The sequence below is a fragment of the Schistocerca cancellata genome, chromosome 6 (genome assembly GCF_023864275.1).
Source record: "Schistocerca cancellata isolate TAMUIC-IGC-003103 chromosome 6, iqSchCanc2.1, whole genome shotgun sequence".
Taxonomy (NCBI): Eukaryota; Metazoa; Arthropoda; class Insecta; order Orthoptera; family Acrididae; genus Schistocerca; species Schistocerca cancellata.
Window position 1 is genome coordinate 689,897,321 of NC_064631.1, and position 26,655 is coordinate 689,923,975.

At 45.2% G+C, this 26,655-nt stretch overlaps 1 protein-coding gene and 1 non-coding gene across 2 annotated transcripts in view; both read left to right on the plus strand.

The window, feature by feature from the left end:
* Nucleotides 1-26,382, plus strand: part of LOC126088478 (uncharacterized) — a 441,574-nt gene extending 415,192 nt beyond the window's left edge. Inside the window, exons 6-7 of the mRNA XM_049906619.1 lie at nucleotides 15,323-15,673; nucleotides 24,688-26,382. Coding sequence (XP_049762576.1) covers nucleotides 15,323-15,673; nucleotides 24,688-25,008 — 672 coding nt within the window. The 3' untranslated portion in view covers nucleotides 25,009-26,382. The remainder of the gene's footprint in view (nucleotides 1-15,322; nucleotides 15,674-24,687) is intronic.
* Nucleotides 23,206-23,279, plus strand: Trnat-ugu (transfer RNA threonine (anticodon UGU)). Its single transcript has one exon. It is a non-coding gene; the product is annotated as a tRNA-Thr (tRNA).
* Nucleotides 26,383-26,655: the final 273 nt, after the last annotated feature.

Genomic DNA, 26,655 nt, shown 5'->3' on the forward strand with positions numbered 1-26,655 from the left:
AGCCACGTCTCGATCCCTGAGTCAACAGATGGGGACGTTTGCAAGACAACAACCATCTGCACGAACAGTTCGACGACGTTTGCAGCAGCATGGACTATCAGCTCGGAGACCATGTATGCGGTTACCCTTGACGCTGCATCACAGACAGGAGCGGCTGCGATTGTGTACTCAATGACGAACCTGGGTGCACGAATGGCAAAACGTCATTTTTTCGGACGAATCCAGGTTCTGTTTACAGCATCATGATGGTCGCATCCGTATTTGGCGAAATCGCAATGAACCCACATTGGAAGCGTGTATTCGTCGTCGCCATACTGGCGTATCACCCGGCGTGATGGTATGGGGTGCCATTGGTTACACGTCTCGGTCACCTCTTGTTCGCATTGACGGCCCTTTGAACAGTGGACGTTACATTTCACATGTGTTACGACCCGTGGCTCTACCCTTCATTCGATCCCTGCGAAACCGTACATTTCAGCAGGATAATGCACGACCGCATCTTGTATGTCCTGTACGGAGCTTTCTGGATACAGAAAATGTTCGATTGCTGTCCTGGCCAGCACATTCTCAAGATCTCTCATCAATTGAAAACGTCTGGTCAGTTGTGGCCGAGTAACTGGCTCGTCACAATACGCCACTCACTACTCTTGATGAACTGTGGTATTGTGTCGAAGCTGCATGGGCAGCTGCACCTGTACATGCCATTCACGCTCTGTTTGACTCAATGCCCAGGCGTATCGAGGCCGTTATTACCGCCAGAGGTGGTTGTTCTGGATACTGATTTCTCAGGATCTATGCACCCAAATTGCGCGAAAATGTAATCACATGTCACTTCTAGTATAATATATTTGTCCAATGAATAGCCGTTTATCATCTGCATTTCTTCTTGGTGTAGCAATTTTAATGGCCAGTAGTGTATCTCGTCTCTCGCCTAACGTCTTCCACTGCAGCTTGTTGATAAGTTGCGTGACACACTCGCGATGCCTGCAAGTACAGCTGCGGCCCCAGCCCACGTTGCTTCCGGCGACTGGTGCTGAGGAATGCATAGCTGTGGCAAGGTGCGGCTGTAGTCTACCCCCGGCGCTGCGGCGCTGAGGCCCGCCTCGCTGGCGCCGTCTTCTGCGGCGGGCAGCCATTATATTTTGTCACGCCGCGGCGCGCACTTGTTCTTAGCGGTGCCCCCGGATTCGTTGCTCTTTTTCTGCCCGCCTCCAATCTTCTCCCGCCGCCTCTCTTCGCCGTTCGTTCCCTTTCCGGCAGAGCGCGGTTATTACTCTCCATCAGTCGCACTCGCTTCGAGAGCAATTTCTGTTACGTTCCGGCCGTCGTTTTGTTTCGTTTTCATACCTGTTCCTCTTCGCTGTTTGCTTTCAGTTTTTGCGACACGGCATTATTTCTTTAAATTGTTTTATATCTGCCTCCTTTTCCTACTGTTCCCAGGTCCCTAATACCCGACACATTTTCGTTACCTTTCGCGTCTATTGTCCGAAGTCATAAAACATGGTGGAAAAGCTGTTGGGAGAAGTTCAGGGTGCGATGCGGGAACTTCCTTATTTTAAAAAAATCATAAAGCAGAAAGTATTAGAGGTATCACTTTCTGCTTTCTTTACGTAGAGCTACACTTAAAATTTTATTTTATTTGGTTTTGAAAATATCTTGAAGTGGCATCCGTTCCGCTCAGTGCATTTGAAGAGTCCAAATCGGAAGTTTCGGTCCACTTTCTCCAGCACGTCTGTCTGTGGGCAAAAGCAGCACGAACATGGCCCACTGACGACTGATATACATACAGGCTTTAAGATATTCCCTTAAAAAATAAATAAATGAAAAATAAAAAATATGGCGAGCATGCTTGTCGCTGTAGATCCCCCGCCCCCCAGAGGGGTGAGACGGTTGGGGAAGTGTGTCATTGACGTCGGTGCGGTGTGAGCTGTGGCGCCGTATTGTTGGAATCAGGCATCGCCCGCATGTTTCTTCCAGTACGGGAAGAAAAAAACTCAATCGTCAGGACATGACGCTCAGCATTGACCGTAACAGCTCTATCGATCTCTTCGAAAAATCGTGGGCCAATAGTGCCAATTTTGGATAATGCACATCAGTCACACAATCTGTATGCAGGGGCTGCTCAAAAATGTCTTGAGAGTTCTTGCCATTCCAGTATCGCATTTTTTATTTTTTTTCTTGTCACGTAGCCAGACAAATGAAAATGTGCCCCGTCGCTAAAGAACGACAGGGCATCGTGAGGCAGTTTTCTATCTTGGCTTCACATGTTTTTTTTTTTTCGTGAAACAAAATCTCATCTATTGTGTGCCACTGCCAGTTTGTACGGATGAAATTCAAAGTCTTCAGAAGAATTCGTCTCACTGTAAGATCAGAAAATGCAAGAGCAACTCCATGTTATCGTGGAGATCGCTTGGGAGGAATTCCAAATCGACAGCCTTACTTTTTCGAAGTTTTCTGCTGTCCTGGTAGTTCGGCCTTAAGGCCCTGCCTTTCTCTGCACACTGCCGGTATCCATGAACGTTTCCGCCCACAAAACAAGAGTTTCGATCAGGAACACGACACGGAATTGCAGTGTTAAACTGCTCCCTGAATGCATGCTGGGTCGCGACGCTGAGCTCCTGGTGAGCGCATGGGAGAAAAAAAAAAAAAAAAACACCAAAAGCTAGGTTCCTCCGTTTCGAATTCGCTCAATCGCACATACCAGTGAGTAACGGTCATTGTAAAGTGCGTGTTTCAAATAAGAGAGTATCCGCGCCCTATCCTATATTTGCGACAAGCCCCCAAGTGTCGTTAACTGGTAGATCCCGCAGTTTGAGAGACAAGAAGACTGCAAATTTCAGAATATGTGACGCTAGCGATTCGTGAGACGATTCTGCACAGGTGTCTCGAGCTACGAAAAGGTTTCAAGCGCTTGGGAAACGTAGTTATAGGCCTATATTGCTAACGTCAATCAGTGGTAAATTTCTAGAAGACATTTTACGTCGGCGTACTGTGATATTTTTTTTGTTTCTCGAAACATCTATAAGATCAACTTAAGAATTTCACCTTCCTCTGTTCGTCCATAAGATCTATACTTCGGTGGGTGACAGCTATCCGGGTTGATGCCTTGTTCGTTGCTTTGGTGGCTTCTGAAAGGTACTCGATACATCTGAGCAGTGTTGCTGAGTCAACAAAATACGAGCTTGTAGAGTATTGCGCCATAGTTCTCTTTAGATTCAGGAGTTACTGGAAATAGAAGCAAACACCTAGTCCATACTAGGGGGGAAAATAGGACAGCTGCCAGCAGTCAATTGACATGTAAATGGCAAAGTCAGATTACAGGTGCACCTAAGAAGGCCATGTTTAACACAAAGCCTACTGTACATTTCTTTAAGAGTCGTGGGTAACGAAGACTGCTGAAACATATCGATCTTTTTTGTTCTATCTGACAAGCCGTTTAATTTTTTCTTCTCCACACTTCAAAGTCTTCATTAAAGCATTTGGGGCTAACGCGCAGCTAAAGTAAACTTTCTGCGACAGGTTCTCTACTCGTTTTAGTCTCTAACTTATCCATTTGAGACTACTTACCTGAGTTTTACCGTACATTACTTTAATGTCTTTTTTTTCAAATATTTTGCATGTTGCTTATCGTTTTTATGTACTACAAGCGTTCTTGCTCCTCCCCGTATTTTCCGCATTTGATGTACGGTATATGTACGCACTGTGCTCGAAAGTCCTCGGAGATGTATGAATAACCCTTTCTTAAGTATACATTGGAATTTTAGTTCTTGGCAAAAAAATTCATTAAAAATAAATATCGGGCTAGCCTGCAGCCTGTTAACAACTTATATTTCGTGCTCTGCAGGTCACATGCGCCACGTGTTGGGCGATGTGACACAAACGTGTCTTCATAACTGCACGCGGCTGTACTCGACAAGGTATGGTTTGCGTTCTGCGGGTAGGACAAACCAATGACGTAACAACGCACGCGGAGAAATACTTAGAGCACTGTAGACTCCAGTGTTCAACATTAAATAATAAGTCGCCCTGAGGAGGACCACTCAAAAGCAGGTCGAAACATCGGCATTGTAAATGTTTTAGAATTTCCTAATGACTTGGCCTGACACCCAAAACTATTTTATTCACATTGAAACTGGCCGTGGAAGCCTCTGAGCTTATATTAATTTATCCATTTTTCTGGTTGTTGAGCTCCTTGACTGTAGATTCCATTACTTTAAGAAATATAGCATAACTTTTTACATATTTTTTGTTTCTAACACGCGTTTTGCGATTTCGGTGATCGTCAGTCGGCGTAATATACATGTATTTGTCTTCAAATGAGAATATCGTTAACGCATTCTGAATGCTGCAGCTGCTCTTTATTTAGCTGTTGTACTTCGTGAGTTATATACTTACTGTCTGTTCTGGTTGATGGCGCTCATGTTTCCCAAAATGCAGTCGATGAGAGTTTATGATGTGCTCTGGAAGATGTACGAAAGCCCGAAAACTATACTGGGATAAACAAAAATGTATAAAATGTGGCTGGTAGCTGTACAGGGTGATTCAAAAAGATTACCACAACTTTAAAAATGTGTATTTAATGAAAGAAACATAATATAACTTTCTGTTATACATCATTACAAAGAGTATTTAAAAAGGTTTTTTTTTCACTCAAAAACAAGTTCAGAGATGTTCAATATGGCCCCCTCCAGACACTCGAGCAATATCAACCCGATACTCCAACTCGTTCCACACTCTCTGTAGCATATCAGGCGTAACAGTTTGAATAGCTGCTGTTATTTCTCGTTTCAAATCATCAATGGTGGCTGGGAGAGGTGGCCGAAACACCATATCCTTAACATACCCCCATAAGGAAAAATCGCAGGGGGTAAGATCAGGGCTTCTTGGAGGCCAGTGATGAATTGCTCTGTCATGGACTGCCTGGCGGCCGATCCATCGCCTTGGGTAGTTGACGTTCAGGTAGTTACGGACAGATAAGTGCCAATGTGGTGGCGCTCCATCCTGCTGAAATATGAATTGTTGTGCTTCTTGTTCGAGCTGAGGGAACAGCCAATTCTCTAACATCTCCAGATACTGTAGTCCAGTTACAGTAGCACCTTCGAAGAAAAAGGGACCAAAAACTTTATTGGCTGAAATGGCACAGAAAACGTTCACCTTAGGCGAGTCACGTTCATACTGAGTTGTTTCCCGCAAATTCTCAGTGCCCCATATACAGACATTGTGACGGTTGACTTTCCCGTTAGTGTGGAAAGTTGCTTCATCACTAAACACAATCTTTGAAACGAAAGATTCATCTGTTTCTATTTGAGCAAAGATAAAATCACAGAAATCGATTCTTTTAATCTTATCAGCTGCAGACAGTGCTTGAACCAATTTCAGACGATAAGTTTCATAACAAACCTTTTTCGTAGGACTCTCCATACAGTTGATTGTGGAATTTGCACTCTCTGCTAGCTCTGCGAGTCGATTTTCCTGGGGTGCGAACAAATGCTTGCTGGATGCGTGCTACATTTTCATCACTCGTTCTCGGCCGTCCAGAACTTTTCCCTTTGCACAAACACCCATTCTCTGTAAACTGTTTATACCAACGTTTAATGCACCACCTATCAGGAGGTTTAACACCATAGTTCGTTCGAAATGCACGCTGAACAACTGTCGTCGAATCACTTCTGCCGTACTCAATAACACACAAAGCTTTCTGTTGAGCGGTCGCCATCTTAGCATCAACTGACGCTGACGCCTAGTCAACAGCGCCTCAAGCGAACAAATGTACAACTAAATGAAACTTTATAGCTCCCTTAATTCGCCGACAGATAGTGCTTAGCTCTGCCTTTTGTCGTTGCAGAGTTTTAAATTCCTAAAGTTGTGGTATTCTTTTTGAATCACCCTGTATATTTGTCTTCAAATGAGAATATTGTTAACGCATTCTGAATGCTGCAGCTGCTCTAGCAAAATAATGATTTATTTAGCTGTTGTACTTCGTGAGTTGTATACTTACTGTCTGTCCTGGTTGATGGCGCTCATGTTTCCCAAAATGCAGTCGATGAGAGTTTATGATGTGCTATGGAAGATGTACGAAAGCCCGAAAACTATACTGGGATAAACAAAAACGTATAAAATGTGGCTGGTAGCTGTATTTTAAAATAACCCAGGCTTAAACTTCAAAATGAACGGAGTATAACACAAGGCAGCTGGTGTAACTTAGGTTGGTGCGCCGCAGTTAGTGTCGCCTGCGCCGAATGCGCTGTGGCTGGTCCGACCGTTGGCGGAGACTGCCGAGACACAGCACGCAGGGGGGGGGGGGGGCTGTGACTCTGGCGGGCCATTCCCCAGAGAGCAGGCGGCTGGACCCTACCTTGGGCTGTGCCACCAGCACTTCCTTTCCCTTCTCTTATGTTTGTGTTTACTTCTTGGGGCGACGCCTGGCGGCACACCTTGGCCCCCCCTCCCCCCCCCCCCCCCTCACCAGAGACGCGCGTGCTGTCACTTTCGCTGCGACCCTGTTCGCCCTGTCTGTCTGCCCCACTGACCCAAGCCCTGGTCGTACATGCACTAGAGATGGGGGATCCGCTCTTGAACTAATTCAGAGTTGAATCTTTCAAAGGAGTGAACAATCAGTGATTCAGAAAAAAGAACGGTAGCTCCAAACGTTTCCCACGGCAGAGAGAGAGAGAGAGAGAGAGAGAGAGAGAGAGAGAGAGAGAGGGAGCACGTCAGCAGCGCCTCTGCTGGTCAGAGCACAGTGCACGCCACACAACACAGCCAGCGCCGGCCTCTGCCCTGCTTCTACCTTGGCTGCCTACATTGTGCAGTGCCCCATTGGATTTTGTGTTTCACATATGCCGTGCTGTCTCTGTGCGTCCTCTGCGGCGCGCAGTGTCTGGCGCAGCTTAACTTAGCATTGCACTCTGTCGGCGATCGTTTCAGTCGCACGTCCTGCCCTCTGGGCAGTTGATGCGAGCGACAGGACAGAGCCACCTAGCGGATAACATAGGAACTACTTGCAACAACCTGCTCGCAAGGGAACGGACGATTTGTCTCGGAGCGGGTGAGTTCACCGCTCCCCCCACCCTCGGAACTCGCCCGCTCAACGGTCACCCCACCGTCTCGACTCTAGCCAGAGCGTTGAGCAAAGCGACTCAGGTGTCACTCTGGTCTCTGCGGTCACGCAGTAATACAGCTCGCGGCTCGACCTGCTCGACTCAGCGCCTTTGCATCGGAGTTCATCCCTACTGGATATTGTTCTTCGTAGTAATACCGCTATGTATATTACATTATTATGTTATGTATACATCAACTGTTTTTATTTTATTTTTATTTGTTTAAACTGATTAGTTTAGGTTCCTGATGACTCCTCTTACTATAGGATTTTTATTATGGACACTCGAATTTACGCTTTAATTACGAGCGAACCGATAAACGTATCGCAAAATGTGATACACCAATATTTTCCTTGTTTTATTCTGCGTAAGGCTATATGCAGCACTTTCGTTTTACAGTCAAATTTATATATTTTTTTCTTATTCTGGTACGGATTTTGCGATTTTAGGCGTCTTCGGAAGGAAACGTTCACTTTAAAAATATATGGCTTGCGATGTATTTGTATGAGGTCAATGAAATTTTAATACATTATAGCCAAATATATTGTTAATGTAAATCTCAAGTTACAACATTTTCCGATCACCCAAAAAACCACGATAGTGCAAAATAAATCAATAATCAAAAACTTTGTCATATCGTGGAAATTTCAATAAAAAATACAAAATTCTAACTCATTATCTGTGTTACTTCAAAATAGGATCAAATAAGATCAAAATACAGGTATAGTACTGGAATAAACCAAGTTTAAAGGCAATGTGCCTTCCATTTATTTTCTATTGTAAATGAGTGGTGAGTCATGAAAAAGAGCTAATTCATTTCAGGGAGTGAACAGTTCTGATCCAATCTCTGAAAAGAACAGTTTTGCCCATCTCTAACATGCACATGTAACTGGCGGCCAAGAGTTTCAGGACGGAGTTCAGCGACCAGTTTCGGATTGCTTGTCCGTTATAATTTTTTTCCCCTCCATTGTGATCCGCGTTTTACACACCACGCAAAGGGCCTGTTGACTGCCCAACTATGTGGCAGTACCAACAACGGTGGGATTCCCGACCCCAGTGGACACTGGAAAACATACGTTTTGCTGAAGTCCCGCAGGTCATTGAAGTGTTAACGATCTCTGTGTGTGTGTGTAGCGGTTTAGCCACGTGCTCCCCCGCCGCCCTGCAGTGGCTGAGCTGTCTGACGTCATCGTCTGTCTTGACCTTGGCGCAGGCGCAGAACGCCACAGCAGGACTGGTTGCTCCCTTTTTATTCCCCGCTCCGCTACCTCCTCTACCACAGCCGAGGTTTTGTTCCGCGCGGCGACATATTCGGACACGGTTCGCTAGCCCCTTTGCATCGTGGCACGCCTGCAGTGTTTCTTCGCTCCCGACTGCTGGCTGAACCGATGTCTGTGCCCGCAGCCCTATACACACGACGAAGGGACGAGTGATGGTATCTTTTTAATGCGCGCGGAAACAATTCCTCGTTTTACGGCGTCTCCTAGCAAATGTGGATGTTCTTCGGTTGTAACGGAGAGAACGGCTAGAATTAAACGTGCCGTATACAGCAAGTGACTATTATGGATGGAAAAAAATACACCGGTTAAAACCTATACCAGTATTTTTTGGTATTTGTTTCGTCTCTTATTACTGGTGTTTAATTTTTTTTGCTGGGAACCGGGTAAAAAAAGGAATATCAGGTAGCTGTAGCAGCAGTGCTAAATTTTTCGCTTTTTAAATAAAACTTTTTAAAGAAAAGGAATAATTTTTATTTGTAAAATTTCCATAGCTTTGAAATATACGTTATTGTAGACAACAGGAAAAGCGATCAGTGCCATTTTAATATCAACCCCGACAGAAACAAGTAACAAACGCATAGTAAAGCATTTCTGAGACAAAGTACCTGTTAACAGGTGGCATGGACTATTAGATGGTACACGTGTACGTAAGGGCCAAAGACTTCCCCAGTCTGGTCTGCGTGGCAGTTTCTCGCAGACTTCGTCGGATATCCGTCGTATTACAGAATGGCAGCGTCCCTGGTTCGGAACTATTTCACGAAGTGTGGCATCAGTGAAACACAATGTTCCATTTCCTCTAAAACATTAAAAATGGGGGGGGGGGGGGACTCTCAACAAACTTGAGACATCATATAAGGAGAAAACTTGACAATTCATTTGTAGTTTGCATTAAAGATAGAAAGTAGCTGATCTTCTGGCTCTGTCTACATATGCCTTTATCTTCTTGTAGCCCTTGAAAACAGACAAATTAACAAACAAATAATAATACAGTTGTTCTACGTGTTTCCCTTTAATACTGACTGCTCGTAATGCTCAAATAGTGGTGTGATCCTCGATTACAGCTTGATTTTTGAGCGGAGTTTCAAAAAACTGTACTCTGGTGATTTCTGCAATATTCAACGACTTCACTGGACCCGAGCGTGCTAGCTGTATGTTTTGGTTTGAAGAATCGAAGTCGGTGACAACATTTCAGCGTAATTTCCGTACCAAGTACGCTAAAGATCCTCCTAGCAAGGCTAAACTGAACTTTCTTTGTGCATTGAGCAAGAGCAAAGTGTACGGCCTCCTTTTTCCGTGAGAGAACCATCAATGGGCTAGTGTATTTGCATATGTTACAACAATTTTTGATACCACAGATCGATGAGAATGACGAAGAACGAAATGTTTACTTCATGCAAGATAGTGCACCACCCGGCTACCTGCCTGACCTTCGGGGTTTTCTCACTGACCGCTTTCCAGGTCAATGGATTGGCCGTGATGCGCCAGTTGCACGGCCCCCCGCTTCCCCAGACCTGACACGCGTCGACTTTTTTATGGGGATTCATCGTGGATATCGTGTTCGTTCCTGTGTGCCGGCTTCTCTACCTGAACTTAGAACAAGAATTTACGCCGCCACTGAGCAAATTACACCTGAAGTGCTACAGCGACTTTGAGAAGGAATTGACTTCCAGTGGGATAAGCAACGGAAGCCACACACAACGTCTTTAGTAGTAGTAGTAGTAGTAGTATTATTGTGTTCTGCCTTACGGCAGGTCTTGTCATGATTAGGCATCTTCCACTTGTCCATAACCAGTCTTATTTCTGAATATTGGTCTCCTTTTATTTTGTCCAGCATTTGATATCTCCATTTTCCTCTTCTCCTTTTTCCCTCCACCATTCCTTCTATTCCTTCCTTCAATAAACAATCCCTCCCCAAACAAGGTCCAATCCAGTTCCGTTTTCTCTTTCTGATAACTTTCAGCATGTTTTTCTTCTCCAACTCTTCTTAATACTTCTTCATTCCTTACTCATTCTTCCCATTTCACTTTTTCCATTCTTCTCCATATCCACATCTCTAGTGCCTCCAATTTTCTTTGATCTTCCTTCCTCAATGTCCAGGTCTCGGCACCATATAGTGTCACACTCCAGGTGTAACATTTGGCAAGTCTTTTCCTCAGATCTTTGTTTAGTGGTCCACAAATTAATTTCTGTTTCCTCTTGAATCCTTCTTTCCAAAGCCAGTAATCGCACGGACTGAGGTCTGGGGACCTGGGAGGCCAAGCATGACGAAAGTGGCGGCTGAGCGCACGATCATCACCAAACGACGCGCGCGAGAGATCTTTCAGGCGTCTAGCAATATGGGGTGGAGCGCCATCCTGCATAAACATCGTACGTTTCAGCAGGTGTTTATCAGCCAGGCTGGGGATGATGCGATTGTGTAACATATCGGCGTACCTCTCACCCGTCACGGTAGCAGTTACAAAACCAGAATCACGTATTTCCGCGAAGAAAAAAGGCCCGATAACGATAGATATGGTAAATCCAACCCATACCGTGACTTTCTCGTCGTGCAATGGAGTTTCCACGACAGTTCTAAGATTTTCGGTAGCCCAACTTCTGTAGTTGTGGGCGTTGACAGACCCTCGGAGCGTGAAATGAGCTTCGTCGGTGCGCAACACGCTACACAACCAATCGTCATCTTCCGCCATCTTTTGAAACGCCCACGCCGCAAATGCCCTCCGCTTCACTAAATCGCCAGGTGCCGATGGATTTTGTACGGACATCATCGGAGGGTACGCCTAAGTGCCAACCAAACAGTAGTGTACGGAATGCCGGCGCGATGTGCGACTGCACGAGCGCTGACTTCCCCGTGCATAGACGAACCCGCTACAGTCTCCATTTCTTCCTGAACTGTCTCAGCAGCATTACGCCTTGTGCTCGGTCGGCCACTACGGGGTCTATCGTCTAAACAACCCGTGGCTTCGAACTTCGAAATCATTCTCGCTGCAGCTGCATTTGTCAACAGACCTTTACCCGTTCGAATCCCCTTCCCATGGCGATAGGATCGTAACGCTGAACTAGCAGATTACCCATTCTGATAACACAGGTTCACTAAAAGCGCCTTTTCAGGTAACGTCGACATGCTGCGACTGCTGGCGCATATCTCTCTCTCTCTCTCTCTCTCTCTCTCTCTCTCTCTCTCTCTCTCTCTCTCTCTCTCTCATATATAAAATCTCATTACACCTCCTTTTATACACGATTGTCACGCGCAGTCACTGACGTTTTGCTGTCCAGCGCCATCTGTCGGACATTTTGTGAAATTTGTTTTTTTTTTTTTTTGTTCTAATAAAACCCCATGTCATTCCAAGCATGTGTCAATTTTTACCTCTCACTCTACATTATTCCATGGTTTATTAAGTTTTCAAGTTATATTGACTTTTTGATCACCCGGTATGTCAACGCCCGTCGGCAGCTGAAGCTATTGATATACAGGGTGTTACAAAAAGGTACGGCGAAACTTTCAGGAAACATTCCTCACACACAAATAAAGAAAAGATGTTATGTGGACATGTGTCCGGAAACGCTTAATTTCCATGTTAGAGCTCATTTTAGTTTCGTCAGTATGTACTGTACTTCCTCGATTCACCGCCAGTTGGCCCTATTGAAGGAAGGTAATGTTGACTTCGGTGCTTGTGTTGACGTGCGACTCATTGCTCTACAGTACTAGCGTCAAGCACATGAGTACGTAGCATCAACAGGTTAGTGTTAATCATGAACGTGGTTTTGCAGTCAGTGCAATGTTTACAAATGCGGAGTTGGCAGATGCCCATTTGATGTATGGATTAGCACGGGGCAATAGCCGTGGCGCGGTACGTTTGTATCGAGACAGATTTCCTGAACGAAGGTGTCCCGACAGGAAGACGTTCGAAGCAATTGATCGGCGTCTTAGGGAGCACGGAACATTCCAGCCTATGACTCGCGACTGGGGAAGACCTAGAACGACGAGGACACCTGCAAAGGACGAGGCAGTTTTTCGTGCAGTTGACGATAATCCTAATGTCAGCGTCAGAGAAGTTGCTGCTGTACAAGGTAACGTTGACCACGTCACTGTATGGAGAGTGCTACGGGAGAACCAGTTGTTTCCGTACCATGTACAGCGTGTGCAGGCACTATCAGCAGCTGATTGGCCTCCACGGGTACACTTCTGCGAATGGTTCATCCGATAATGTGTCAAACCTCATTTCAGTGCAAATGTTCTCTTTACGGATGAGGCTTCATTCCACCGTGATCAAATTGTAAATTTTCACAATCAACATGTGTGGGCTGACGAAAATCCGCACGCAGTTGTGGAATGACGTCATCAACACAGATTTTCTGTGAACGTTTGGGCAGGCATTGTTGGTGATGTCTCGATTGGGCCACATGTTCTTCCACCTACATTCAATGGAGCACGTTATCACGATTTCATACGGGATACTCTATCTGTGCTGCTAGAACATGTACCTTTACAAGTACGACACAACATGGGGTTCATGCACGATGGAGCTCCTGCACATTTCAGTCGAAGTGTCCGTACGCTTCTCAACAACGGATTCGGTGACCGATGGATTGGTAGAGGAGGACCAATTCCACGGCCTCCTCGCTCTCCTGACCTCAATCCTCTCGACTTTCATTTATGGGGGCATTTGAAAGCTCTTGTCTGCGCAACCCCGGTAACAAATGTAGAGACTCTTCGTGCTCGTATTGTGGACGGCTGTGATACAATACGCCATTCTCCAGGGCTGCATCAGCGCATCAGGGATTCCGTGCGACGGAGGGTGGATGCACGTATCCTCGCTAACAGAGGACATTTCGAACATTTCGTGTAACAAAGTGTTTGAAGTCACGCTGGTACGTTCTGTTGCTGCGTGTTTCCATTACACGATTAATGTGGTTTGAAGAGAAGTAATAAAATGAGCTCTAACATGGAAATAAGCGTTTCCGGACACATGTCCACATAACATATTTTCTTTCTTTGTGTGCGGGCAGTCTTCGAAAGGGAGGTAAGAAGGACATGACAAGTATTTTGGATAGGTCAGGAAAACTGCTGGTGAATGCTGTGGATGCCTTGGGCAGATGGAGGGAATATTTTGAAGAGTTGCTCAATGTAGGTGAAAATGCGATCGGTAATGTTTCAGATTTCGAGGTAGAATGGGATAAGAATGATGATGGAAATAGGATCACATTTGAGGAAGTGGAATAAATGGTCAACAGATTGCAGTGCAATAAAGCGGCTGGGGTGGGTGAAATTAAGTCGGAGCTCATCAAATACAGTGGAATGTCAGGTCTTAAATGGCTACACGGGATAATTGAAATGGCCTGGGAGTCGGGACAGGTTGCATCAGACTGGACAAAAGCAGTAATCACACCAATCTTTAAACATGGAAATAGAAAAGATTGTAACAACTACAGAGGTATCTCTTTAATCAGCGTTGTGGGTAAAATCTTCTCAGGTATTGTTGAAAGGAAAGTGCGAGTATTAGTTGAGGACGAATTGGATGAAAATCAGTGTGGGTTTAGGCCTCTTAGAGGTTGTCAGGACCAGATCTTTAGCTTACGGCAAATAATGGAGAAGTGTTATGAGTGGAACAGGGAATTGTATCTATGCTTTATAGATCTAGAAAAGGCATATGACCGGGTTCCTAGGAGGAAGTTATTGTCTGTTCTACGAGATTATGGAATGGGAGGCAAACTTTTGCAAGCAATTAAAGGTCTTTACACGGATAGTTAGGCAGCAGTTAGAGTTGACGGTAAATTGAGTTCATGGTTCAGAGTAGTTTCAGGAATAAGACAAGGCTGCAACCTGTCTCCACTGTTGTTCATATTATTTATGGATCATATGTTGAAAACAATAGACTGGCGGGGTGAGATTAAGATATGTGAACACAAAATAAGCAGTCTTGCTTATGCGGATGACTTAGTTGTGATGGCAGATTCAATTGAAAGTTTGCAAAGTAATATTTCAGAGCTAGATCAGAAATGTAAGGAGTATGGTATGAAGATTAGCATCTGCAAAACGAAAGTAATGTCAGTGGGAAAGAAATATAAACGGATTGAGTGCCAAATAGGAGGAACAAAGTTAGAACAGGTGGACGGTTTCAAGTACTTAAGAAGCGTATTCTCACAGGATGGCAACATAGTGAAAGAACTGGAAGCCAGGTGTAGCAAAGCTAATGCAGTGAGCGCTCAGCTACGATCTACTCTCTTCTGCAAGAAGGAAGTCAGTACCAAGACTAAGTTATCTGTGCACCGTTCAATCTTTCGACCAACTTTGTTGTATGGGAGCGAAAGCTGGGTGGATTCAGGCTACCTTATCAACAAGGTTGAGGTTACGGATATGAAAGTAGCTAGGATGATTGCAGGTACTAGTAGATGGGATCAATGGCAGGAGGGTGTCCACAATGAGGAAATCAAAGAAAAACTGGGAATGAACTCTATAGATGTAGCAGTCAGGGCGAACAGGCTTAGATGGTGGGGTCATGTTACACGCATGGGAGAAGCAAGGTTACCGAAGAGACTCACGGATTCAGCAGTAGAGGGCAGGAGGAGTCGGGGCAGACCGACGAGAAGGTACATGGATTCGGTTAAGAATGATTTTGAAGTAATAGGTTTAACATCAGAAGAGGCACCAAAGTTAGCACTGAATAGGGGATCATGGAGGAACTGTATAAGGGGGGCTATGCTCCAGACTGAACGCTGAAAGGCATAATCAGTCTTAAATGATGATGATGATGATGATGATGATGATGATGATGATGATGATGATGATGATGATGTGTGTGAGGAATGTTTGCTGAGAGTTTGGCCGTACCTTTTTGTAACACCCTGTATAATTCTAATACCCCTGATCCCTGATGACTGGACGTCTGCGGCCCAGTGCGAGCGCAGCATTGACAGCGGACCGTGTCCGCCCGTGTGCTGCAGGTGACGGTGATCGTGCGCGGCGCCCCCGCCGGCTCGGCCGCCTGCTCGCGCCACCGCAAGACGTACGAGGCGACGGCGGACGCGCCGCTGCCCGCCACCTTCGTGGACGGCACGCAGCGCTCGGCCGGCGGCAACGTGCAGCTGTCCGTCCACGAGGAGGGGCTGCGCGTCGAGCTGCGCGTGCGCCACGTGGACGCGCTGGTGGTGGTGCGCCGCGCCGGCCGCTACCTCGCCTTCTCGGCGCGCCTCCCCAGACACGTGGCGTTCGGCGGCGGCGGCGGAGGCCGGCCCAGCAGCGGGCTCCAGCTGTGCGCCAGGGGCTGCCCCAGCAGCGAGCTGCTGCACCCTCTCGTAAGTAACGCTCGCCACTGGCCCTGCTCTCCCTCCCCAGACTCACCTCCTGTAGGCCGGTATTGTTGTTGTTGTTGTTGTTGTTGTTGTTGTTGTGGTCTTCAGTCCTGAGACTGGTTTGACGCAGCTCTCCATGCTACTGTATCCTCTCCAAGCTTCTTCATCTCCCAGTACCTACTGCAACCTACATCTTTCTGAATCTGCTTAGTGTATTCATCTCTTGGTCTCCCCCTACGATTTTTACCCTCCACGCTGCCCTCCAATACTAAATTGGCGATCCCTTGATCCCTCAGCACATGTCCTACCAACCGATCCCTTCTTCTGGTCAAGTTGTGCCACAAACTCCTCTTCTCCCCAATCCTATTCAATACTTCCTCATTAGTTATGTGATCTATCCATCTAATCTTCAGCATTCTTCTGTAGCACCACATTTCGAAAGCTTCTATTCTCGTCTTGTCCAAACTACTTACCGTCCATGTTTCGCTTCCATACATGGCTACACTCCATACAAATACTTTCAGAAATGACTTCCTGACACTTAAATCTATACTCGATGTTAACAAATTTCTCTTCTTCAGAAACGCTTTCCTTGCCATTGCCAGTCTACATTTTATATCCTCTCTACTTCGACCATCATCAGTTATTTTGCTCCCCAAATAGCAAAACTCCTTTACTGCTTTAAGTGTCTCATTTCCTAATCTAATACCCTCAGCATCACCCGACTTAATTCGACTACATTCCATTATCCTCGTTTTGCTTTTGTTGATGTTCATCTTATACCCTCCTTTCAAGACACTGTCCATTCCGTTCAACTGCTCTTCCAAGTCCTTTGCTGTCTCCGACAGAATTACAATGTCATCGGCGAACCTCAAAGTTTTTATTTCTTCTCCATGGATTTTAATACCTACTCCGAATTTTTCTTTTGTTTCCTTTACTGCTTGCTCAATATACAGATTGAATAACATCGGGGATAGGCTACAACCCTGTCTCACTCCCTTCCCAACCACTGCTTCCCTTTCATACCCCTCGACTTTTATAACTGCCATCTGGTTTCTGTACAAATTGTAAATAGCCTTTCGCTCCCTGTATTTTACCCCTGCTACCTTTAGAATTTGAAAGAGTCTTCCAGTCAACATTGTCAAAAGCTTTCTCTAAGTCTACAAATGCTAGAAACGTAGATTTGCCTTTCCTTAATCTTTCTTCTAAGATAAGTCGTAATGTCAGTATTGCCTTACGTGTTCCAACATTTCTACGGAATCCAAACTGATCTTCCCCGAGGTCGGCTTCCACCAGTTTTCCCATTCGTCTGTAAAGAATTCGCGTTAGTATTTTGCACCTGTGACTTATTAAACTGATAGTTCGGTAATTATCACATCTGTCAACGCTTGCTTTCTTTGGGATTGGAATTATTATATTCTTCTTGAAGTCTGAGGGTATTTTGCCTGTTTCATACATCTTGCTCACCAGATGGTAGAGTTTTGTCAGAACTGGCTCTCCCAAGGCCTTCAGTAGTTCTAAAAGAATGTTGTCTACTCCCGGGGTCTTGTTTCGACTCAGGTCTTTCAGTGCTCTGTCAAACTCTTCACGCAGTATCGTATCTCCCATTTCATCTTCATCCTCTTCCATTTCCATAATATTGTCCTCAAGTACATCGCCCTTGTATAGACCCTCTATATACTCTTTCCACCTTTCTGCTTTCCCTTCTTTGCTTAGAACTGGGTTTGCATCTGAGCTCTTGATATTATTGCTTAGTGCTTTTTCACTGTTCAGGCATTAAAATTCAGCTGCATAAATTTTTAATTTACTCCTTTCTTATAACTAACTGTGTTTTCAACATACCTTGCAGACAGTATCAACATATACCACTGAATGTTCAAACGCCTGTGAATTTGTAAGGGACCAAACTGCTGAGTTCATCGATCCCTAGACTTACACACTACTTAAACTAACTTATGCTAAGATAAAAGAAAAAAAAAGCCGCACAAACCCGAGGGAGGACTCGAACCTCCGGCGGGAGGGGCCGCGCAATAGTTGACATGGCGCCTCAAACCTTGCGGCCATAAACCACTGAATGTATTTGCAAAATTATGTCCGTATACTAGACGTAGTTGAGAGAGACGATATCATAAATATTGGGATGCGTATAAAACTGGCATTTTCGCAAAACTGAGTGCAAACACTCACCCTGTGTTTGATAATGAGAGCACATATTTTCAAACATTTTCCTAATCTTTTTCTCACTTACATTTTTAACGTCAAATATGAAGTAATTTTTAGGCAAGCAGACGTTCGAAACTGTTTTATGCATGGGAGTTAGATTCTTCGATGAATCGAGAATGGAGCGTTAATGGTGTTTACTGATCGACATGTAGGTACAAGTGGCCCTACTGTTTGACCTTCGTGCTCACTTGATTTGAACACTGTCGATTTTTACTTGCGGGGACATTTAAAATCATTGGTGTATTCGTCTCCGGTGCCTGACAAGTAATGATTTCGGAATTTTAGTGTGGGAGGATATGAGGAAATACGCAGCAGTCCTGAGGTTTTGGATCGTGTTCGCATCCTATGGATTTTAAAGGGGTGTTTTTTCTCTGGCTTGTTGCATGACAGTGATATAATCTTCTGGCTTATACAGCCTTCATTGCATTTTTAGTGCATTTTCTATACTAAAAAAGTCGTTCTCGTGCGGTAACAACGAATGACCGAAAATAAGAAATTTTATGGTAGTCTTTGTAAGGATGGCATATTCCTGTAGAGTGATCTTCAACATTCTTACGTGGATTCGGTTCCACATTGCAAATCACTGCAATCGAGATATTTATTCCAAATAAAAAAAAAGACGGAGATGATCTCCCATGGAATACAAATTCAGTCAGAACACCATTGCAGAAACAACGACAAAGGCATACCAAATTTAAAAAAAAAGCAAACTCCCAGCATTGGCGATATTGTGCAGAAGCCGAAATTTAGTGCGGACTTCAGTGTGGGATGCTTTTAATAGTTTCCACAACGGAACTTGATCTCGAAAACTGGCAGAAAATCGAGAGAGATTATGGTCGTGAGTAAAGGATGCTAGCGGCAAAGACATAATCAGTGCCTTCTCTCCGCAATGGCAATGGAAATAGTATCGATGACAGTGCTTAGCAGCACTAAACACAGCATTACGAAATTCCTTCACCAAAGACGACGAAGTAAATATTCCAGAATTCGAATCGAGGACAGCTGCCAACTTGAGTAACGTAGAAGTAGATATCATCGCAGTAGTGAAGCATCGTAAATCACTTAATAAAAGCGAGCCTTCCGGTCCAAACTGTATACCTATCAGGTCCCTTTCAGCGTCTCGTGATGCAATTCCATTCTTAACGCTCGTATGCAACCGAGCGCACGACAAAAGACCCGTACCCAAAGACTGGAAGACTGCACCGGTCGCACCAATATTAAAAAAAGGCTCATATCATTAACGAAGATATCTAGCAGTACTTTGGAGCATACATTGTGTTCTCACATGAATTATCTCAAAGAGAAAGATCATTATTGTGAAACACAACTAGCTCTTTATTCAAACGAAGTGTTGAATGCTATCGACAACGGACTTAAAATTTATTACGTATGTTTATATTCCAGAAGGATTTCGAGACCGTACCTCATAAACGGCTTGTAATCATATTATGTGCTTATGGAACATCGTCTTAGCTATTCGACTGGATTCGTGATTTCCTGTCAGAGAGGCCATAGTTCGTAGTAACTGATGGAAAGTCATCGAGTAAAACAGAAGTGATTTCTAATGCTCCCCAAGGTCGTGTTATATCCTGTTTTCTGTTACTTACAGGTACCTATATAAACGACTTAAGAGATAATCTCAGCAGCTGTCTCAGGGTGGTGGCAGAAGGTCATACCAAATTCCAAAATGATTTAGAAAAGGTATCTGTAGGGTGCGAAAATCGGCAATTGAGCCAAAATTATAAAAGTGTGAGATTATCCACATGACTGCTAAAAGGAATCCGATAAACTTCGATTATTTAAAATCTAAAGTCAGTAAATTCCACTAAATACCTAGGTATTCCGATTCCTCACTACTTAAATTGGAAAGAACACACAGAAAATGTTGTGGGGAAGGCGAACCAAAAACTGCGTTTCCTTGGCAGAACACTTTGAAGATGCAACGTATCTACTAAAGAAACTGTCAACAGTATGCTAGTCTGTCCTCTATTGGAGTACTGCTGCGCGATGGGTGATCCTTACCAGAGAGAATTAACGGAACACATCGAGAAAGTTCGAAGAAGAACAGCGCGTTTTGTGTAATCGAGAAATACGAGTGTGTCACGAACATCAGACAGAATTTGTGGAGGACATCATTAAAACAAAGGCGTTTTTAGTTGCGGCGTAATCTTCTTACGAAATTTCAGTCACCAACTTTTTCTCCTCCGAATGTAAAAATATTGTGTTGACGCCGATCTACATAGGGAGATACGATCGTTGTAATAAAACAAGTGAAATCAGAGCTCGCACGGAAAGATACAGGAATTCGTTTTTCCCGCACGCTGTTGGGGAGTGGGACAGTAGAGAATTATTGTGAAAGTATTTCGATAAACCCTCTGCCAGTCACTTAAGTCTGATTTGCAAGGTATCGAGGTAGACGTACAGCAACTGGTAGATGGTTCAGACCTATCTAGACAGCAGCACGTTACGGAATGGATGTGGTTCTATTTTGCATGACATACTAGTATTACACACATTCCATCACAGTCTGCAACAGATAATAAGAAATCTTGTTGTTCAAATGTTCAAATGTGTGTGAAGTATTATGGGACTTAACTGCTAAGGTCATCAGTCCCTAAGCTTACACACTACTTAAACTAAATTATCCTAGGGACACACACACACACACACACACACACACACACACACACACACACACACACACACACACACACACCCATGCCCGAGGGAGGACTCGAACCTCCACCGGGACCAGTCGCACAGTCCATGACTGCAGCCCTCTTAGGCCGCTCGGCTAATCCCGCGCGGCAGAAAGAGAGCACATCGAGAAAGTTCAAAGAAGAGCAGCACGTTTTGTATAGTTGAGAAATAGGCGACAGTGTGTCACGGACATGATACAGGCTTTGGGGTGGACATAATTAAAACAAAGGCGTTTTTCTTTGCGGCGTAATGTTCTTACGAAATTTCAATCACCAACTTTCTCCTCCGAGCTCGCACGGAAAGATACAGGTGTTCGTTTTCCCCGGTCGCTGTTGGAGATTGGAATAATATATATCTATTGTGAAGGTATTTCGATGAACCCTCTGTCAGGCACTTAAGTGTGACTTCCAGAGTATGGAGGCAGACGTACATCAACTGGTATATGGTTGAGACCTCTCTAGAGAGCGGCAAGTTACGGAATGGATGTGGTTCTATTTTGTATGACATACGAGTACTACGCTTATTCCACCACAGTCTGCAACAAATAAGGAATCTTAAAAATGGTAGTTGTTGAATGACTCAACCAGTCTCAAATACCTTTAAAATGTTTTATTTAGCTTTGAGCTGCCATGGCTAATATTTTTCGTTACATAGATGTGATTAACAGCATGTCGTCTGCTGTACAATACGTTCCATTGGATGGCGACAAAAGACCTTTACAGCCCTTCAATATAACCTCCTGTCTTCCTTACGACAACTTCCAAACGTCTTGGCAATCTGTGTTTTTCACATGAGTAATCTTCATTGTTGAGCTGTGTTACATCCACAGTGTTGTTTCGTACGTTCTCTCATGAACAACCGTCACACATGTGGGGCATACGTGCCCTCTAGTTTTGAAACACTCTGTATTACATTACAATGAAATGAACACTCTTGGCTGCCTACGGGCGTTGACATACGTCAACGGGGACAGATGAAGATGTGTGCCCCGACCGGGACTCGAACCCGGGATCTCCTGCTTACATGGCAGACGCTTTATCCATCTGAACCGACGAGGACGCAGAGGATAGCGCGACTGCAGGCATTTATCTCTGGCACGCCTCCCGCGAAACCCACATTCTCAACGTGTTGTCCCGCACTACATTCGTAGTGCCCCCGCCCATTATACTCATTACTCGCGGCTCGTTGCCGATTCCCATAAGAGTTCGGGCACTGTTTGAGCATTCGCACACATTTTCGTCTGTCCCCGTTGACGTATGTCAACGCCCGTAAGCAGCTAAGGGTGTTCATTTCATTGTAATTTCATTCTAACGAGCTGTATGGTCACCGATGGTACCTGTTCATGTCCGAAAGAACAGATACCATCTTAGTATATATATATATATATATATATATATATGTGTGTGTGTGTTGTTGTGGTCTTCAGTCCTGAAACTGGTTTGATGCAGCTCTCCATGCTACTCTATCCTGTGCAAGCTTCTTCATCTCCCAGTACTTACTGCAACCTACGTGCTTCTGAATTTGCTTAGTGCATTCATCTCTTGGTCTCCCTCTATGATTTTTACCCTCTACACTGCCCTCCAATGCTAAATTTGTGATACCTTGATGCCTCAGAACAAGTCCTACCAACCGGTCCCTTCTTCTTGTCAAGTTGTGCCACAAACTCCTCTTCTCCCCAATTCTATTCAATACCTCCTCATTAGTTATGTGATCTACCCATCTAATCTTCAGTATTCTTCTGTAGCACATTTCGAAAGCTTCTATTCTCTTCTTGTCCAAACTATTTATCGTCCACGTTTCACTTCCATACATGGCTACACTCCATACAAATACTTTCAGAAACGACTTCCTGACACTTAAATCTATACTCGATGTTAACAAATTTCTCTTCTTTAGAAATGCTTTGCTTGCTATTGCCAGTCTACATTTCATATGTTCTCTACTTCGACTATCATCAGTTATTTTGCTCCCCAAATAGCAAAACTCCTTTACTACTTTAAGTGTCTCATTTCCTAATCTAATTCCCTCAGCATCACCCGACTTAATTCGACTACATTCCATTATCCTCGTTTTGCTCTTGTTGATGTTAATCTTATATCCTCCTTTCAAGACACTGTCCATTCCGTTCAACTGCTCTTCCAAGTCCTTTGCTGTCTCTGACAGAATTACAATGTCATCGGCGAACCTGAAACTTTTTATTTCTTTTCCATGGATTTTAATACCTACTCCGAAGTTCTCTTTCGTTTTCTTTATTGCTTGCTGAATATACAGATTGAATGACGTCGGGGATAGGCTACAACCCTGTCTCACTCCCTTCCCAACCACTGCTTCCCTTTCATGCCCCTCAACTCTTATAACTGCCATCTGGTTTCTGTACAAATTGTAAATAGCCTTTCGCTCCCTGTATTTTACCCCTGCCACTTGCCCATCTTCTTCTTCTGTGCAAATGCACAAACAGTGCCCGAATTCTTACGGGAATCGTCAACGCGCCGCTAGTAATGAGTATAATGGGCGGGGGCACTACGAATGTAGTGCGGGACAATACGTTGAGAATGTGCGTTTCGCGGGAGGCGTGCCACAGATAAATGCCTGCAGTCGCGCTATCCTCTGCGTCCTCGGTGGCTCAGATGGATAGAGCGTCTGCCATGTAAGCAGGAGATCCCGGGTTCGAGTCCCGGTCGGGGCACACATTTTCATCTGTCCCCGTTGACGTATGTCAACGCCGGTAAGCATGTCCGAAAGAACAGGTACCATCTTAGTATATATATACGAGGGCAGTTCAATAAGTAATACAACACATTTTTTTTCTGAAACAGGGGTTGTTTTATTAAGCATTGAAATACACCAGGTTATTCCCCAATCTTTTAGCTACACAACACTATTTTTCAACGTAATCTCCATTCAATGCTACGGCCTTACGCCACCTTGAAATGAGGACCTGTATGCCTGCACGGTACCATTCCACTGGTCGATGTCGGAGCCAACGTCGTACTGCATCAATAACTTCATCATCCGCGTAGTGCCTCCCACGGATTGCGTCCTTCATTGGGCCAAACATATGGAAATCCGACGGTGCGAGATCGGGGCTGTAGGGTGCATGAGGAAGAACAGTCCACTGAAGTTTTGTGAGCTGAAGTCGTTTCTTCAATTTCTGAAGAGTAGCACAATACACTTCAGAGTTGATCGTTTGACCATGGGGAAGGACATCGAACAGAATAACCCCTTCAGCGTCCCAGAAGACTGTAACCATGACTTTACCGGCTGAGCGTATGGCTTTAAACTTTTTCTCGGTAGGGGAGTGGGTGTTGCGCCACTTCATTGATTGCCGTTTTGTTTCAGGTTCGAAGTGATGAACGCATGTTTCATCGCCTGTAACAATCTTTGACAAGAAATTGTCACCCTCAGCCACATGACGAGCAAGCAATTCTGCACAGATGGTTCTCCTTTGCTCTTTACGGTGTTCGGTTAGACAACGAGGGACCCAGCGGGAACAAACCTTTGAATATCCCAACTGGTGAACAATTGTGACAGCACTACCAACAGAGATGTCAAGTTGAGCACTGAGTTGTTTGATGGTGATCCGTGGATCATCTCGAACGAGTGTGTTCGCACGCTCCGCCATTGCAGCTGTGCACGGCCGGCCCGCACGCGGGAGATCAGACAGTCTTGCTTGACCTTGCGGCGATGATGACACACGCTTTGCCCAACGACTCACCGTGCTTTTGTCCACTGCCAGATCACCGTAGACATTCTGCAAGCGCCTATGAATATCTGAGATGCCCTGGTTTTCCGCCAAACGAAACTCGATCACTGCCCGTCGTTTGCAACGCACATCCGTTACAGACGCCATTTTAAAAGCTCCGTACAGCGCTGCCACCTGTCGGAAGTCAATGAAACTATACGAGACGAAGCGGGAATGTTTGAAAATATTCCACAAGAAATTTCCGGTTTTTTCAACCAAAATTGGCCGAGAAAAAGAATGTGTTGCATTACTTATTGAACTGTCCTCGTACTTTGTATTACGACTTGATCGTCGGATCTGGACGAGTGCAGAGTAGCTTGCTTCACAGCCGCCGTGTCCCGTGTGCCCGCAGGAGGACCGCGGCAGCGCCATGAAGCAGGCGGACGCGGAGGCTGTGTGCGGCGCCAGCAACCTCACCGGCGCCTACCACGACTGGTGCGTCTTCGACGTGATGACGACCGGCGCCGACGACTTCGCGGCCGCCGCCCACGCCGCCCTCACCGACGTGCGGCGCCTCGACCCGCTGTCCGCGCCGTCCACGTCGGCGTCTTCGTCGTCGGCGTCGGGCGGCGCGCCGCGGGGCGGCCGCGAGCAGCGCTCGGGGGCGGCGTCGCTGGCGGCGTGGGTGCGCGCCGCCCTCGCAGCCTCCGTGTTGTTCGCCCTCGCGGTCTGAGGTCGCCGCCCCACCCACCCACGGAACCTCACACATCGCCCGCGATACTGCGTGACAATGGTCATTAAACCCTGTAGCCGTAGTGGATGTTGTAGTCCCGTAGTTAGCGGTAGTAAATTAATCTCTGTATTCATTCGTCAGTGTTAGGTGTCCTCTTCAGCCGTGTAATTGTAGCAGTTTTTCGCGTTAAGGTACCAGCCCTCACGATTCGTGTCGACTGCTGTTCTTGTGTAGACGTGTGCACTATACCTTGTGGAATTGCAAAGGGGGAGCGCAAATTGTTGCACTTCGGGTTCGGTTCGACTGCTCGCGAGAGTTGTAGCAGTCCGATGTCTCCCTGCGTGGGCGTACAGTGTGACGGCGCCTCCAGACAGTCTCGTTTGTGGGATCACAACAGCCGGCGCCCGTCTTTGGCGCAGAAAACGGGGACCCTTCGCGTGCCACGCCGAACGCCTTCGCAGCTGACTTCCAGTATCCGGTGTGCACGGCAGCCGCGAATGGTGTGCACTGCCGTGCCGCATCGTGCACTGGCAAAAGCATTTCGGGACTACAGACGCACGAGTGCAGCTTTAAATTGTCCCGATTAACGAACTCGGCTCTGCTGTGTAACTCTTTCAGCTAAATTTCTTACCCTTCCGCCTAGATATAGGCAACAGTATGGATGCACTTTACTGTTATCCCTCATTTCAAACAGAAGCGTCAGTTTCGTGCGCGTTTGACACGGCTCACGACAAGATCTCAAGCAATGTTTGTGCAGCTCAGCCAAATGCGACTCCCTACATATCTGCGTGTGTACCAGTATTCACCACTACATAAGGAAGTTTTTTGGTATTAATCATCTTGACGAACAGTATTTTTCTACAAAGTGTCACAGTCGTTTTTAATCGGGATGTACGTTACGAGTGAGAAAATAAGTGCTACGCCACTTTTAAGGCAACAGTACGTTTGTATTTTACAAGTATGTAAATAACAGTGTAAATATGTAATATTGCGTCAGTAGTGTACTACTCGGAGGCAGAGTGTGTGTGTGTGTGGGAGGCGGGATTAAGTAGCAGACACCAGGTGTTTGGTGGGGGACTCCCCGCCCTCCGCCACACGGGGAAACCCGTGCAGTGCTGCCCCAGCCTCCACCGACATCTGCACCACCCACAGCCTCGTTGTTGTCATTTTGTTTGTTTTTGTTTTTTGTGTACGTGCTGTGTATTGACAGGCAACTGAACAAAGTATTTTGTTTTCGTTTCATCTATGTAAATAGAGATGTACATTTTAATTTATAAGAAAAAACACTTGTGATTTGTAGTATATTTACGGTTAAAAGAGATAGTATATACAGATAAATAAAATCCGAATATATATCTATATACATAATTTAAATGGTTGTTTTATTCATCTGAACGTTTCCTTGCAAGTACCGTAAACTGTATGCTCAGAGGAGTTACTGACAGTGACTCTGTAGTCATCCAAGGATCAGTGCTAAATTTTCCCTTAATGTTCAGTCAATGTCAGGGTGCCTTTCAGACTTCAGACATTTACTGTTCTGTTGCGCAATGTTGTCTCACTTGTAGTGTATTGAACTTAACTGTAGAAACATTTTCAAAAATATCTCAACAAACATAACAAGCCAATAAGAAAACACTAATGTGAAGC